Here is a 15,681-nt window from a genome sequence, read left to right on the forward strand (position 1 = left end):
TCATAGCCCGCATTCTGCCATTTCCACCATCCACGCCCTTAATGCAGATGCCTTGCAGAGAAGGGGTTTCATTAAATCAAAGATAAGGCACAAAATGCTGGAGTAACTCAGCGGGACAGGCAGCATATCTGGAGAGAAGGAATGGATGACGTTTCAGACGGAATAATTAAATTCATGAAATCGATATGCTCAAACGTTATTAAACCTGTCAATGCCCCATCCTTTCGGTTTATACCCCCCTTTCATCCTTGTACAAATATGATGTGATTGAAAATTAACTGAATGGAATATCTGCAATTGATAATTTCTCCCCTCAGGTTTTGATCTCTGAATGAACAAGGTGAGACTGCAGGAAGGCTGTTATATTTCAAGATGATGGTTATGAGGGGGACATAATAACACTGATTCCATTTTCAACCTCACTGTTTGCTCAAACGAAGGGAATGGAGTACTCGCCCCTTTTCTAACACATTCTGCGGCGCTTTTTTCCCCCACGGCGTCTCCTTCAGCGGGAATCGAACCGTTAACGGGTGACGTGTTCAGACACGGGGCTCTGACCCAATCACAGCCCGCCTCACGCAGGGTCCCGCCCCCTCTTCTCCCTCGGGGCCAATAGCAGGCGAGCACCGAGTGCCCGCTCCGCCTCTTCTACTTTAAAAGGTGCACAGAAGCCGCCGCTTCGCATTAGGTTACTTACATCGACTCGTTACTGTCGAGCAAAGTAACAGTCACCCCACTGTTTTTTGTAGGATCATCTTCATAGCTAATATAACTTAAAACAAAATGGTAAGTATGTAATATTATGTAAGTCCTTTTAGTTAAGATTCAATTAATATTTACTGTAAGAATGTAATTACCTTTTCTAATTCTGTCATCGTTTAATTTTGGGGTTAAAAGCAAAGCAAATTACAGGGTTTTAAAAATCGAGGTGGTGTGATTGTTAAATGAAACTGGCTTTTTTTTTTGTATGTGATTTTTTAAAGCTGTAAGAAAACTACCTTGCACCAATGGTTTCCCTCGAACCCATTCCTTACCTACTTCAAGGCAATACCCTTGCCAAAAATGCAAATGTGTTATTTGTTTGTTTGCTGATGGGTAGTGGAATCAATTATTTCGCTTGAATGATGTCTCTTTGGGGCTGGAAGCGAGCCCGGGTTCCCTTCATCACGCGTGAGGATGCTGCGCTATCCGAGGGCGGGAGGCTGGGCGCCTAGGTGTTTTTTTGTTTTTAAATAGATAGATCTGATCCCGGGGGAGCCAGGGTCTACCTTTTTCTTTTCTCCCCTGTAACCTTGTACGTTTTCCTTTCCACCACTCGCCTATAATACGCGCCAGGCAAGTCCGGGGCAGTCACATGTGAAACGGTCCACTTCCCGAGCAAAACGGCGGGAGTTGGTGGCAGCATCGGGCTCGGTACTAAACGCTTTATTTAGAGATATGACGGTGGGACGTGATCGGAATTATTTACCTGCAATCTGAGCCAAAGATCTTAGAGCTCTGCTATAAGATCTTTGATCTGAGCCGCTAAATTTAACATCCCGCATGGAGGGTTCAATATCCGCAATGTAAGTGCGGATTTTGTTTGTTTTTTTACGGCAGTTCACTTTCTAATCTGCTTCAGCTACCTAGGTGATTTGCTTTCCCCATTGCATGATAGCCTCCCTGGAGCCCTCGTTCATTCGTTGATTTCCCTGCAGAAATCTTTCTGCAGGTTGGGTGAGAATTTATGGTAAAAAAAATAACTGGGTGGAAATATGGTGGTGACGGCTTGTATGGTGTTGCCGTATTGTGCAAAGCATCCTGGACATTGTAGTTCGTTTATCACGCCAGCGGCTCTATGGGAGGCGCTGCGGAACCACATCTCCCACCGTCCTCTGTGCCGCTTGCGGAGACATTGCACCCGCCCACTAATTGGAACACTGCAGCCGCTATTAGGGAATGATGAGCTGATCGTAATTTCCATTCATTTATCAAGATGATCCTTTTGTTCACGAGAGTTAAGACTGAATTTGTTTGAGACGCAAGGCAATGCACATGTTGCATTATTAAGCAAAACACAACTTCGCGGATGAGGCAGCATCTGTGCAGTGAATGGACGGTCGGATAAGGGTCCCAATCTGTGGCAGTCTGAAGCAAAGATACTAGAGGACAGTGGCAGACTGGGTCTAAAAATATTGGTTGCCAGGAGACAAAGGGGGCCCACTTGATGTTGGGGGCCCACTTGCCATCGGGCAAGCTGACACCCTGGCCAGTCTGCCACTGCTAAAGGATACTAGTATCTTTGGTCTGAAGGGTCTCTACCTGAAATGTCACCTATTCCTTTTCTCAAGGTATGCTGCCTGACTGACAGTTACTACAGCTTTTTGTGTCTAACTTCCCTATCCTTAAATTCTATTTGTTCGCCCTGCAATTTTTTGAATAACAAATATGCAGAATCTGAATTAAGGATTGCATATTATGCGTTTTTCAAAATGAGATGCGAGAGTTGATGCAACAAGCAGTTGTCGTTTTTATATGACAATAAATTGTTCCTTTGTTCACAGCGTGAGTGTATCAGTATCCATGTTGGCCAGGCTGGTGTCCAGATTGGCAATGCATGCTGGGAGCTGTACTGCTTGGAACATGGCATCCAGCCCAATGGTCAGATGCCCAGTGACAAGACCATGGGGGGCGGAGACGATTCCTTCAACACATTCTTCAGTGAGACGGGAGCTGGCAAGCATGTTCCCCGAGCTGTGTTTGTGGACCTGGAGCCAACTGTGATCGGTAGGTGCCCACACACTCATTCCACCCTCCCATTGATTTAATGACGTGTGGCCATGTAACTGAAGCCCCTCGCTCTTTCTCAGATGAGGTTCGTAATGGTACCTACCGCCAGCTCTTCCACCCTGAGCAACTCATCACTGGGAAAGAAGATGCTGCCAATAACTACGCCCGTGGCCATTACACAATCGGCAAAGAGATTATTGACCTAGTTCTGGACAGAATCCGCAAGTTGGTAAGTATTTGGGTGGACATTCTAGAATCTGGTCTGCAGCTCGAAGCATTTGGATGCAACTAACTAACTGTGTTTGTGTTCCACAGGCTGACCAATGCACAGGTCTCCAGGGTTTCCTGGTCTTCCACAGCTTTGGTGGTGGCACTGGCTCCGGTTTTACCTCCCTGCTGATGGAACGTCTGTCCGTTGACTATGGCAAGAAATCCAAGCTTGAATTCTCCATCTACCCAGCTCCCCAGGTGTCCACAGCGGTGGTAGAGCCCTACAATTCCATCCTGACCACCCACACCACCTTGGAGCACTCAGATTGTGCTTTCATGGTTGACAATGAAGCCATCTATGACATCTGCCGCAGAAACCTTGACATTGACCGACCAACCTACACCAACCTGAACCGTCTCATTAGCCAGATAGTGTCCTCCATCACAGCCTCCCTCCGCTTTGATGGTGCCCTGAACGTTGATCTGACTGAGTTCCAGACCAACTTGGTGCCATATCCCCGTATCCACTTCCCCTTGGCCACATATGCCCCAGTTATCTCCGCTGAGAAAGCCTACCATGAGCAGCTTTCGGTATCTGAGATTACCAATGCTTGCTTTGAGCCAGCCAACCAGATGGTCAAATGTGACCCACGCCATGGCAAGTACATGGCCTGCTGCCTCCTTTATCGTGGTGATGTGGTGCCAAAAGATGTCAATGCAGCAATTGCTACCATTAAAACCAAACGTAGCATTCAGTTTGTGGATTGGTGTCCAACTGGTTTCAAGGTTGGTATCAACTACCAGCCTCCCACTGTGGTTCCTGGAGGTGACCTGGCCAAGGTGCAGCGAGCTGTGTGTATGCTGAGCAACACCACTGCTATTGCTGAGGCTTGGGCTCGCTTGGACCATAAGTTTGACCTGATGTATGCCAAGCGTGCCTTTGTTCACTGGTATGTTGGTGAGGGTATGGAGGAAGGAGAGTTCTCAGAGGCCCGTGAGGATATGGCTGCTCTGGAGAAGGATTATGAAGAAGTGGGTGTTGACTCAGTGGAGGGAGAAGGGGAAGAGGAAGGTGAGGAGTATTAATTTGAGTCTTGTCACTTCACAAAAGCATGTACTTAAGCTCCAGGCTTGGTTCATTCCAGTGTTTGGCTATTGAGTGTTACACAACCAGGGTGTTAGAAATGGTGCTGGCTTGGTACTGTAGAATACGTAATGATCTTAATGGTTGTGTTTGATCTGTGATCATGTTTGCTTGTCTATGCATAACTTCTTTTCATCATGTCTGATGCAATAAAGGAGCTTAAAGAATCACCTAATTGATTCCTTGCCATGTTTCTCAAACTAGTTACCTTGTCTGGAATTGTAGTTTGGTTATCAAAGTAAATGCAATCATTGTTTACTTTCCTTCAGAAATGGTGTTCTCTTGGGGCCAATTGCACACAAAAAAAGCTGAATTTGAAATTACCTTTGCTCGGCACACTTCTGACTAGACCTCTATCCCATCGCACTTGTTGCAAATGATCAAGCTTTTGACCCACCTCGTATTTCTCATCCCCATATTTCGTGAAATGAAAAATCTCGAATTTTGAAATGACAATAGACGATAAATGCAGGAGTAGGCCACTCGGCCCTTCGAGCCAGCACTGCCATTCAATATGATCATGGCTGATCATCCCCAATCAGTACCCCGTTCCTGCCTTCTCCCAATATCTCCTGACTGCTATTTTTAAGAGCCCTATCTAGTGCTCTCTTGAAAGCATCCAGAGAACCTGCCTCCACCGCCCTCTGAGGCAGAGAATTCCACACTCACAACTCTGTGAGAAAAAATATTTCCTCCTCTCCGTTCTAAATGGCTTACTCCTTATTCTTCAACTGTGTGTGGCCCCTGGTTCTGGACTCCCCCAACATCGGGAACATGTTTCCTGCCTCTAGCGTGTCCAAGCCCTTAACAATCTTATATGTTTCAATGAGATTCACCTCTCATCCTTCTAAACTCCAGAGTGTACAAGCCCAGCTGCTCCATTCTCTCAACATATGACAGTCCCACCATCCCGGGAATTAACCTTGTAAACCTACGCTGCTCTCTCTCAATAGCAAGAATGTCCTTCCTCAATTTAGGGGACCAAAACTGCACACGATACTCCAGGTGTGGTCTCACTAGGGCTCTGAACAACTGCAGAAGGACCTCTTTGCTCCTATACTCTACTTTTGTTATAAAGGCCAACATGCCATTCGCTTTCTTTACTGCCTGCTGTACCTGCATGCTTACTTTCATAGACTGGTGAACAAGGACCCCCAGATCCCGTTGTACTTCCTCTTTTCCCAACTTAACGCCATTTAGACAGTAATCTGCCTTCCTGTTTTTGCTACCAAAGTGGATAACCTCACATTTATCCGCATTAAACTTCATCTGCCATGCATCTGCCCACTTCCCCAACCTGTCCAAGTCACCCTGCATTCTCATAGCATCCTCCTAACAGTTCATACTGCCACCCAGCTTTGCAGAAAAAACTGCAAATGCTGGCTTACAGGAAAGGACATGGTGCTGGAATAACTCAGCAGGTCAGGCAGCATCTCTGGGCAACATTCAGTCTGAAGAAGAATCCTGACCAGAAATATCACCTATCTTCAGAGATACTGCCTGACCTGCTGAATTTCTCTACCACCATATCTTTTTTTTCTCCCATGTCATGTAAGAATTTTGTAAGCTTCAATGAGATCTCATTGTAAGCATTGAGCATTATAGTCCCAGTTTACCCCAGCACCCTTTAACCAGTCTGGCATATCTTTGCTCATTCCTATTATATCAAGAACATCTGTTTTCTCGACCAAAGATGCATAACTATCCAGGTGTGATCTCACCATGGTGCTATAAAATTGCAGTAAAAGTTCCTTCAAAACTTAACATGCCATTTACCACTAAGTTACGTGCACTGGGATACATGGGTCAATTTGAACATCAACGGGACTCAATCTCACTATTTAAAAAAAAAAAAAACCCCACTGCTCTGTTTTGTGGACGAGAGTGGATTGTGTCACATTTTTTTCATCTTGCATTGCATCTCTCAATTTGCCTGTATCCCCTTTGTTTCTTTACACCCTCAATCCTGCCTCAATTCAAGAGTCAAGAGAGTTTATTGTCATGTGTCCCTTGACAATAGGACAATGAAATTCTTGCTTGCTGCAGCCCAACAGAATATTGTAGGCATAAATACAGAACAAATCGGTGTGTCTATATAGCGTTGAACATTTCTGATCGCCCTGCTATAGGATGGATTTCAATGACCTGTTAAAGGTTTAAAAAAAACAAGGATGTTACCAGGTCTTGAGGGTTTGAGCTAGAGGCTTCTTGATAGGCTGGATATATTTTCCTTGTGAGTAGGAGGATAGGGGGTGGGATACAGCAGTCTCCCCTCTCCCCACCCCGTTCCAGGCACTCGCCATGATACAAAATCACAAGCTACAGTCTGTTCCTCGGGTTAAGGGAGTCTTAAAACTGGAGGGCATATGTTAAAGTCGAGAGGGGAAAGATTTAAAAGGTACCTTGGGGGTGACTTTCCAGTGTGGTGTGTACATGGAAGGAACTGCTAGAAATGGAGGTAGGTACAATTACACCATTAAAAAAAAAAAAAAAAAAAAAAAAAAAAAATAATTAAAACAAGTACACGGATAGCAAAGGATTGGAGCCAGGTGCACCCAAGTGGGACTAGCTCGGTTAACCAGCTTAGTCACCTTGAAGGTCCAAAGGGTTTGTTTCTGCGTTGTATGGCTCTATGACATGTTGAGTTTATCAACGTCTAACTTCCCATTTTCATCCACACATCACTTCTCATGGGGGTGCAACGAACTCTGTGAGTATTACTTTCATGTTACTAATGTACAATAAGCTTATTTCTCTGAAGGCAAGTAGTTGGATGAAAATAATAATTTCAAGAGCTGAAAATCTGAAGCAGACAAAATGGTGGAAACTCATCCGATTCCCTCAGTTCTGATAAATGATTTTCAACATAATATGTTTTCGCTCATTCTCCTTCCATAAATACTGCCTGCCCTGCTGAGATTTTTTCAGTATATTCTGTTTGTGCTAAATTCATTGCATTCTGGCCAGTTGGAGTGCACCTGACTCGCAGACCAATTCTATATCCACATCAAAAGGCTGCCACCAATCTAGCTGCTTTCAATTTTTCCAAAGTCTTTCTGTAAAAACTTGTTGATCACATTTTGACACAGAGGCACAGCTGCTGCCTCACAGCACCAGAGATCTGGATGTGATCCTGACAGTGGATGCTGTCTGTAGAGTTTGCACCTTCTCCCTGCGACCGTGTGGATTTCCTCCCATAATCCCAAAGACATGCAGGTTTGTTGGTTAATTGGCTTCTGTATATTGTCTCTGGTGTGTAGGAAGTGGATTAAAAAATGGGATAACAGAACAAGAGTGAACGGGTGATCGATGGATGGCGTGGACCTGGTGAGCCGAAGGGCCTGTTTCAATGCTGTATCTCTAAACAAAATGTTTGTCCAAGTCTCTTTTAAATATTGTGATTGACTTGGCTTTGATATCATTCAGTATAGCTATTAAATGAGTCCAATTATTTTGTATTTTTAATTTAATTTGATGTAATATTTAGGATTTAAAAGGATGAGAAAGATTTTGCAAATATAATGAGTAACATTGCCATGCATGTGCTGTCAGCCATCAATTAAGTTTTTTAATTTAATTATGACAATTACACTGCAGTGAGGTGAAGATTGACTGCTCTCAATCTAAAAATTGTAATTGGAAGTGAGAATAACTATTTTAAATTGACCTCTGCATCTTTCAAAAAGAATAGTCTACTTCCTCCTTTCCTGATGAGTGGGTGTGATGGGCTTTCCTCACTGTTCGATGGGACTGCTCCTCAGTTTCTGACTACATAGTTTAGAAACAAGGAACTATATAGATGCTGGTTTACCAAAGAAAGACATAAAATACAGGAGTGACTCACCGGTTCAGGCAGCATCCTTGGAGAACATGGATAGGTGACGTTTAAGGTGGGGACCTTTCTTCAGACTGATTGCAGGGGTGGAGGGAAAGAAAGCAAGAAGCGTGGAAGGGCAGGTCATAGGTGAACACTGGCAAGGGGGGTTTTGATGTAAATAAGTTAAATCAGCAGAAAATGGAGTATGGAATCATACCTTTGGAATATGAAAGCTGCATGTGATGGGAACATGGCTTTGGTATAGATCTACATTATTGAGCCCTGGATTCTAAGAATCATTTTATTTCTGAGTGTGCAGTTATACAGTGGGAACAATTCTGCAGAATTGTGCATAAAATACATATCTTGGAGATTTTTTAGAAACAAGGAACAGCAGATACTGCTTAATGTACACAACACTGTTGGAGTAACTTAGTGGGTCAAGCAGCATCTCTGGAGAACTTAGATAGGTGACAAATTCTTGATTAGAACGGGTGTCAATGGTTATGGGGAGATGGCAGGAAAAGGATTAGCAGACAGATCAGCCACGATTGAATGGTAGAGTAGACTCGATGGGCTGAATGGCCTAATTCTACTAAAACTTTGATGGTTCGGGTCAGGACCCTTCAGACTTATTCAGATTTGTGTCAGATAGGGAAGGCTCGGAAGGATATGGGCCAAACATGGGCTAATGGAACTTGCTTAGATGGGGTACCTTGGTCAGCATTGATGAGTTGGGGTGAAAGGCTTGTTACTGTGCCTGTATGACTGAGTTAAGAATGTTATGAGTGCACTTATTAGTGCAATATTTGTTCCACCAATTTTCTTTCTTCCTCTTTCAGATACTTTTATTTAACCAAAATATATTTTTCTGGATGTCCATTGCAATCTGAAACTACCTGCCTAGGAACTAAACAAGAGTCCTGGCTGAATGTGGGCAGGGGATTATATTGTGGATGGAATTTCAGTCAAACTTAATCCAGGCCTCACACAATGGTTGAGTACGTGTGTGTGTGTGTGTATATATATATATATGTGTATGTATATATGTATATATGTATGTATGTACACACACACACCCACCACTGGGATTACCAGAAAATTATCAGTCTGAAGAAGGATCTGGACCTGAAACGTCACCCATTTCTTCTCTCCAGAGATGCTGTCTGTCTTGCTGAGTCACTCCAGTTGTTTGTGTCTGTCGGTTTAAACCAGCATCTACAGTTTGTTACAGAAATATATATCATCTGTGCATATACAATGTGCCTGGATATATATGTGTGGTTCATATAGCATCCCTGGAGAAAAGTATGTAGATATATGTTATAGGTATGGTGTATGTCTATAGATATATATATATGTGTGTATGTATATATATATATGTGTGTGTATGTATATATATGCGTGTATATATATATATGTGTGTATGTATATGTATATGTATATGTATATATATATATATATATATATAGCACTGGGATTACCAGAAAATTATCAGTCTGAAGAAGGGTCTTGACCTGAAACGTCACCCATTTCTTCTCTCCAGAGATGCTGTCTGTCTTGCCGAGTCACTCCCGCGCGCAAGAGAAACCAAGTGAGAAAAGGCCAGAACAAAACGGGGCCTTGGGAAGGTTGGAGTCATTAATGGCCCATTGTTGACTGGGGAAGATGTGCTAACAACAAGGATACAAGGATGTGAACAGTCGAACTAGGGGTGGGAGAAAGAATGCAGGAGTTAATTGAAATTGGAGAAATCAACATTCATACACATTGACCTTGGAAGCTCCAACAATTTGAATCCATGAGCCAGCTCGGTTGTTGATAATGGGATCCTGGTCTTATCTTATAGTTTGGCTATTTTCCGACATAAAACAAAGGTGCTAGACCTGGAGGGGGAGCTGATGGTCTCTTCAGCTGGCTGTGACATCTATTCGTCAACGTCATCAAATAACCTGACGCTGAATGTCTAGACAAGCAGTGCCCGATCATCTACACACAGCTGTTCCCTGTCTAAGGTGGAGCCCTTTGTTTGTCATCTGCTGGCTCACACATTTGTGACCGAGCACAAGCAAGGGAACAAATGTTCGGCAACACTGCCGCCAGCAGCCTCGGCAGCAGATTATATTACCTGAGGTGGGACAGCTGCTACATTTTCTAACTGTGTGAAAGAGATGGAGTGGGCTAACGTGAGGAACTTTATGGTGCTCTGTTTCTGTAGCAGAAAACAATATTTACTTCAGCATTCTTTTTTTTTCCTTAAAAAGACAACATAGAACATACAGTGCCCTCCATAATGTTTGGGGGAAAAGACCCATCATTTATGCATTTGCCTCTGTACTCCACAATTTGAGATTTGTAATGGAGAAAAAAAAAATCATGTGGTTAAAGTGCACACTGTCAGATTTTATTAAAGGCCATTTTTATACATTTATGTCTCAATGTCTGCCAAACACGATGCCAAGGCCAACACTTATTTTAGATTAGATTTGTTTAGAGATAGAGCACAAAAATAGGCCTTTCGACACACCCAGTCCCTGCCAATGAGTGATTCCCGCACACTAACGCTATCCTACACAGACTAGAGACAATTCATGATTTTCACGAATTAACATACAAAACTCTGTCTGGAGTGTGGGAAGAACCCAGAGGAGCACCCACATGGTCACAGGGAGAACATACAAACTCCATAACGACAGCACTCATACTCTGGAGTGAACAAGGCTGCAACTACTACTGTGCCGCCCTTATCTGCCTGCATATGATCCATAATCCCCCAATTTCATGTTTATCCATCTGCTTATCCAAAGGTTTTCAATAACAATGTGTTTATTTTTATTATTGCATGCCAAAAATACTAAAGGCTGTATGAGAGATGTAAGATGTGCTTAGTGGACCAGGCTATATTCTGGGAGAGGGGAAAAACTGAACAAAAATTGCAGGTGCCATGAAATCCCAAAAAGAAAGGAGGCTGCTGAAAGTAGCGGACATTGCCCAGTCCATCACAGGTACTGACAACTCCACCATCAATGCGATCAATAGGAACCACTTGCCTCAAGAAGGCAGCCAGCATCATCAAAGACCAACACAACCCTAGCCACGCTCTTATCTTGCTGCTACCTTTGGGAGGAAGGTACAGGAGCCAGAGTTACAGTTAACTCCAAGTTCAATAACAGCTATCAAACAGCCTGAAGAAGAAGAGTCATACCGCACAGAAACAAGCCCATTAGCCCAACTGGTCCCAATGCCCACACTTGGCCCATAACCCTCTCTTTAGAGATAATGTGCGGAAACACCCACTGCGACCCATGGGTCTTTGCTGACCAATGATCACCCCTTACATTAACGCTATCCTACACACGGAACTATTTTACATCTTTACCAACACCAACAAACTTATGCATCTTTGGAGTGTGGGAGGAAACTGGAGCACCCAGAGAATACTCATGCAGTCACGAGGAGAATGTACAAACTCCATACAGACAGCACCCGTAGTCAGGGTCAAAACTGGGTCTGGCACTGCTAGACCCATTTTTCAGCAACTCTACCACCGTGCCACTATAGTGTCCACTTGTCTCTTAAAATTGAAGACAGTAACATCCCGATCCAAAACGTCACCTATCCATGTACTCCAGAGATGCTGCTGAGTTACTCCAGCACTTTGTGTCTTTGCAAAAGCAGCTTCTTCCCATCATCCATCAAGTCCTTGAATGGGGTGGAAGATTGCAACCTTCACGTGGTCCGCCCTGTTTCGACGAATATAATCAACCTGCACAATCAAATAAAATCAAATAGAACAAGTTGTCCTACAACTTTAGGCTGTGCACGCCATACACAAGTCGTTGAATCACCCTGCACAACTGTGAGTCTACAAGCAACATAATTGTGCATGATGCCAGTCAAGTAAACTCGACTTGACAAAAGTTAACCCTGAGAACCCATCTCGATGACCAAGCTATTGGTCTCCTGTAGTAATATCTCATAGTTGATGTCAAGTTTGGATGGGTAGCGGTCATGTAATGTGTCTTATGGTTTACAATAATCCTGTTAGTTAAATACTGGTTGTTATTCTTCTTGTTTTCTGAAAACAATTGCAGTACCCTTACTGATGTAAAGAGGGCATTGCACTCATGTTTCAAACCACAAATTAGGAAAGGTGGGAAGAGGGTTACAGGTTATTTTAAATCTATGATCACATCATTATGAATAACAATTTTCTAGCTGTGATGTAATACAATCTTTTGCAAAACAGGGTACAAATTATAGCATCAAATGACATTTAATTCGTGTTGCGTGAAAACATTAAAATAGTGGGGATTCATTTAAAAAAAAACAGTAACTAGAAGACACGGGTTCTGAACTCGGCGGATCAGACAGCATCATGAGAACATGGATATGCGACGTTTCGGGGTCGGGATCTTTCCTCAGACTGATCAACTCAGTAACCAACGTGAAGCCTACATAATAATAAAATAAAGCGCTGCAAAATCTGAAAGAAAAAACGCATTGAAGCAAGCGGAGATACAAGGAGTTGCGGATGCAGGAATCTTGAGCAAAACACAAAGTCCTGGAGTAACTCAGCGGGCCAGGCAGTATCTGTGGAGGGAATGTACGTGGGACGTTTCGGGTCGGGGTCATTCAGAATGCTTGAAGGGATTTGGAAGGGAACGGGTTGACCCAACAATTTTTTTTTTTTTTTTAATTGCCACAAATAATATTTAGGAGGTTTGAAGAGGCGTTAAAAGAGGGAGAAAAAAACCTAAACGTGTTTGGACTAAATGCTGTGGAAGAACCGGCCTGCAGATAGCGCTCTGTTCACACAGATTTCCAATCCACTGATGATCGGTACATTTGAATTTCATGTATGTAATGTACGTTGACTTTCGGGAGAAAGCGTGCTCGTTCCCGCTAACAGTTCGAATCCGACTACAGAGGACACTAGTGACATCAATTTAATTCATGGAGAGAAGGAATAGGCGACGTTTCGGGTCGAGACCCTCTCTCCATAGATGCTGCCTGACCCGCTGAGTTTCTCCAGCATTTTTGTCTACCTTCGATTTTTCCAGCATGCTGTTCTTTCTTAAACATTAAATTTCATTCATGACATTTTCACTGCCCGTCGGTAATCTGTAATCAGATACCTCATGAAAAGTCTAAAGAATGATAATGTTGATGTATAATTTCCGTAAAGAGAAAACGTTTCTTTATTAGTATTTTTTTTTGTTTCAGTCGAATCTGCTTTTACTAAATCATGAGCTCTCATCTCGCTTTTCCAGCTTTCAGTCTGAAGAAGGGTCCAGACCACAAAATGTCGCATATAAAAACATACTCTGACCAAAGATTATTTTTGGAAATCAACATTTTCCTCCACTGGGTTCCTTCGGAAGTATAATCTTTCAATTTTGAACTCGCAGAAACATATGTTTTATAGGAGCCAATACGTTCAGTTTCCACGAAAATTAAAAACCAGGGGGGAAAACGTTTTTTTTTTTAAGATTACCTGCAGTTACTTGTTTTCAGATCACTGGCAACGCTCGGTACATCAGGTAACATCTGTGAAGAGACAAACTGAGTTAATTTGATGAACTTTCATCAACATTTTAACTTTAATTAGAAATTAAAACTACTGCAGATATAGGAAATCTGAAATAAAAACAAAATGTTGGAAACAGCAGGTCAGGCAGCATCTGTGGAAAGAGGAGAGGTAAAGTTGCAGAACAGCATTTTCTATTTTGCTGTCTCCTCCCATCCCCAGCCTTCCATTTTCACTCTACAGAAATTAAAATAGAAAATGCTGTAGATAGACACAAAGTGTTGGAGTAACTCAGCGGGTCAGGCAGCATCTGTGGAGAACATGGATAGGTGACGTTTCGAAACATCACCTATCCACTGAGTTGCTCCAGCACTTTGTATCTTTCTCTGTAAAACAGCATCTATAGTTCCTTGTGTGCTACATTTACCCATTTAGTATCACTCTTTGTTTACCCCCTACACTATATCTGCCCTTTGCTCTTCTACCTGTTGTACTCGAGTAGATACGGATTATATCTATGTATGGAATATATCTGTTTAAGAAGGAACTGCAGATGTTGGAAAATCGAAGGTACACAAACATTTCTCCCAATTTTGCTGTCACCTCCCCTTCCTCAGTCCCCCTGCTGTCTCCTCCCATCCCCCAGCCTTCGGGCTCCTCCTCCTTTTTCCTTTCTTGCCCCCCCCATCAGTCTGAAGAAGGGTTTCGGGACGAAACGTTGCCCATTTCCTTCGCTCCATAGATGCTGCTGCACCCGCTGAGTTTCTCCAGCATGTTTGTGTACCTATGGAATATATCTGATCTGTTTGGATAGATTGCAAAATAAAGATTTTCACTGTACCTCAGTACATGTGATAATAACATATCTAAACCATTCCTGCTCTATCACTTACATTGAAGACAGACTTGGTTTTATTCATCTTTCCCAGTTATGATGAGGGGGCCACAGACTTGAAAATCCAACTGTTTCTCTCTCCACAGATGCTGCCCGACCTGCTGAATGTTTTATCTGCTTTTACTTTGATTGCCATTGATTATCCATATCGTTCAAAACGTTCCACATTAATTATCTATCAAAGCGAGAACAGAATGTGCTAACAAGGCATTTTAGGTCGTAATGTTACAACTTTGTTTCCTCGCCACTCCCATATGAGAGACTTTATGAATCTGAATCTGAATCTTATTCTTCCCGCTGACTCCTCGACGAACGGTTTAAATGGAGGCCGTCCAACCAATCAAGTAGCTCGATGAAACCTTCGTCCGATTCACTGGTTCCAACCAATGATAACGTTTAAAGGAAGAGAATTACAACCAATCAGACGCTCGGGTTGTATTCTCCCCGTTCACTGGCGCAGTGTGCACCAATCATTTACTCTCGAAGCCAAAGCCAATCAAACTCGCGCCGTTGCAGCCAATCGCAAGTGGCGTTCTATGCGGGCATTTGCTCTCCGCCAATGGATCGTCGCGGACTGTGTCGTCCCGTGCCGGCTTGTGGCCAATCGGGAGGGACGTACCATGGGGATCGGCTGTGGCGGAGGCGGGCTGCGGAGTTGGAAGATGAGAGCGGCGCCGAGCGTGCGAGCGGACTGCATCTTATCCCGGCCCGCCAGGTAGCTCGCGCTGCCTCAGCCATGAAGCGTTGCGATGGAAGACGATGTTATAATTAGAACACAGCTCTTTCACAACCAAGTTCGCGAATGCATCGTAAGTCTTTTAGATTGATTCTCGGTGACTTTCATTTAGTTTTTTTTTCTTCAGGATAGAAGAACGCGTCATTCTCATGGCATGGGTACATTTAATGCCCGAAAGATATCTTCTTCCTGCCCTTTAATTTATCTTCAACATGAGAGCGGTGTTACTGGCAGGTTCGTGAGGAAAATGTTTTTCTGATTGTGATAGCTAACTCGGGCGGTGACCTCCAGCGAGTGCCGGCTCCACGCGTCTTAACATGTACTTGGATTTCCTGGTCATTCCCACTTCTTAACAGTTTGTAAGTTTCTTGAAACCAAGATTAGATATAAAGTTATTGATTCTCTCTGCAGGGAGTGTGTTTTTTTTCCAACGGTGACTAAGTCATTAGGTTGTACACTTGTGTTAAGAGCGTGCTCTGGTCTTCAATGTTATGGACGCTTCAATGGAGAGTTTGAAGGGATTTAATATGTTATCATGTCCTATTCTATTTGGTAGTTAACTGTATGTTCACATGTGGCG

General features: G+C 43.3%; 2 protein-coding genes across 3 annotated transcripts in view; both read left to right on the top strand.

The window, feature by feature from the left end:
• Nucleotides 1–634: 634 nt before the first annotated feature.
• On the top strand, nt 635–4,293 carry LOC129714767 (tubulin alpha chain). Its single transcript, XM_055664598.1, has 4 exons — nt 635–786; nt 2,544–2,766; nt 2,850–2,998; nt 3,085–4,293. The coding sequence occupies exons 1-4, from the start codon at nt 784–786 to the stop codon at nt 4,063–4,065; spliced, it is 1,356 nt and encodes a 451-aa protein (XP_055520573.1). The 5' UTR covers nt 635–783; the 3' UTR covers nt 4,066–4,293.
• A 10,700-nt stretch (nt 4,294–14,993) lies between these two features.
• The window catches only part of lmbr1l (limb development membrane protein 1-like), a 51,974-nt gene continuing 51,286 nt past the window's right edge, over nt 14,994–15,681 (top strand). For both annotated transcript variants that reach the window (XR_008726388.1, XM_055664574.1), the window contains exon 1: nt 14,994–15,174. Coding sequence is in view for 1 of the 2 variants with exons in the window: in XM_055664574.1 (XP_055520549.1) it covers nt 15,115–15,174 (60 nt within the window). In the remaining variant the exon portion in view is untranslated. The remainder of the gene's footprint in view (nt 15,175–15,681) is intronic.

Source organism: Leucoraja erinacea, chromosome 40 (genome assembly GCF_028641065.1).
Source record: "Leucoraja erinacea ecotype New England chromosome 40, Leri_hhj_1, whole genome shotgun sequence".
NCBI classification, from domain to species: domain Eukaryota; kingdom Metazoa; phylum Chordata; class Chondrichthyes; order Rajiformes; family Rajidae; genus Leucoraja; species Leucoraja erinaceus.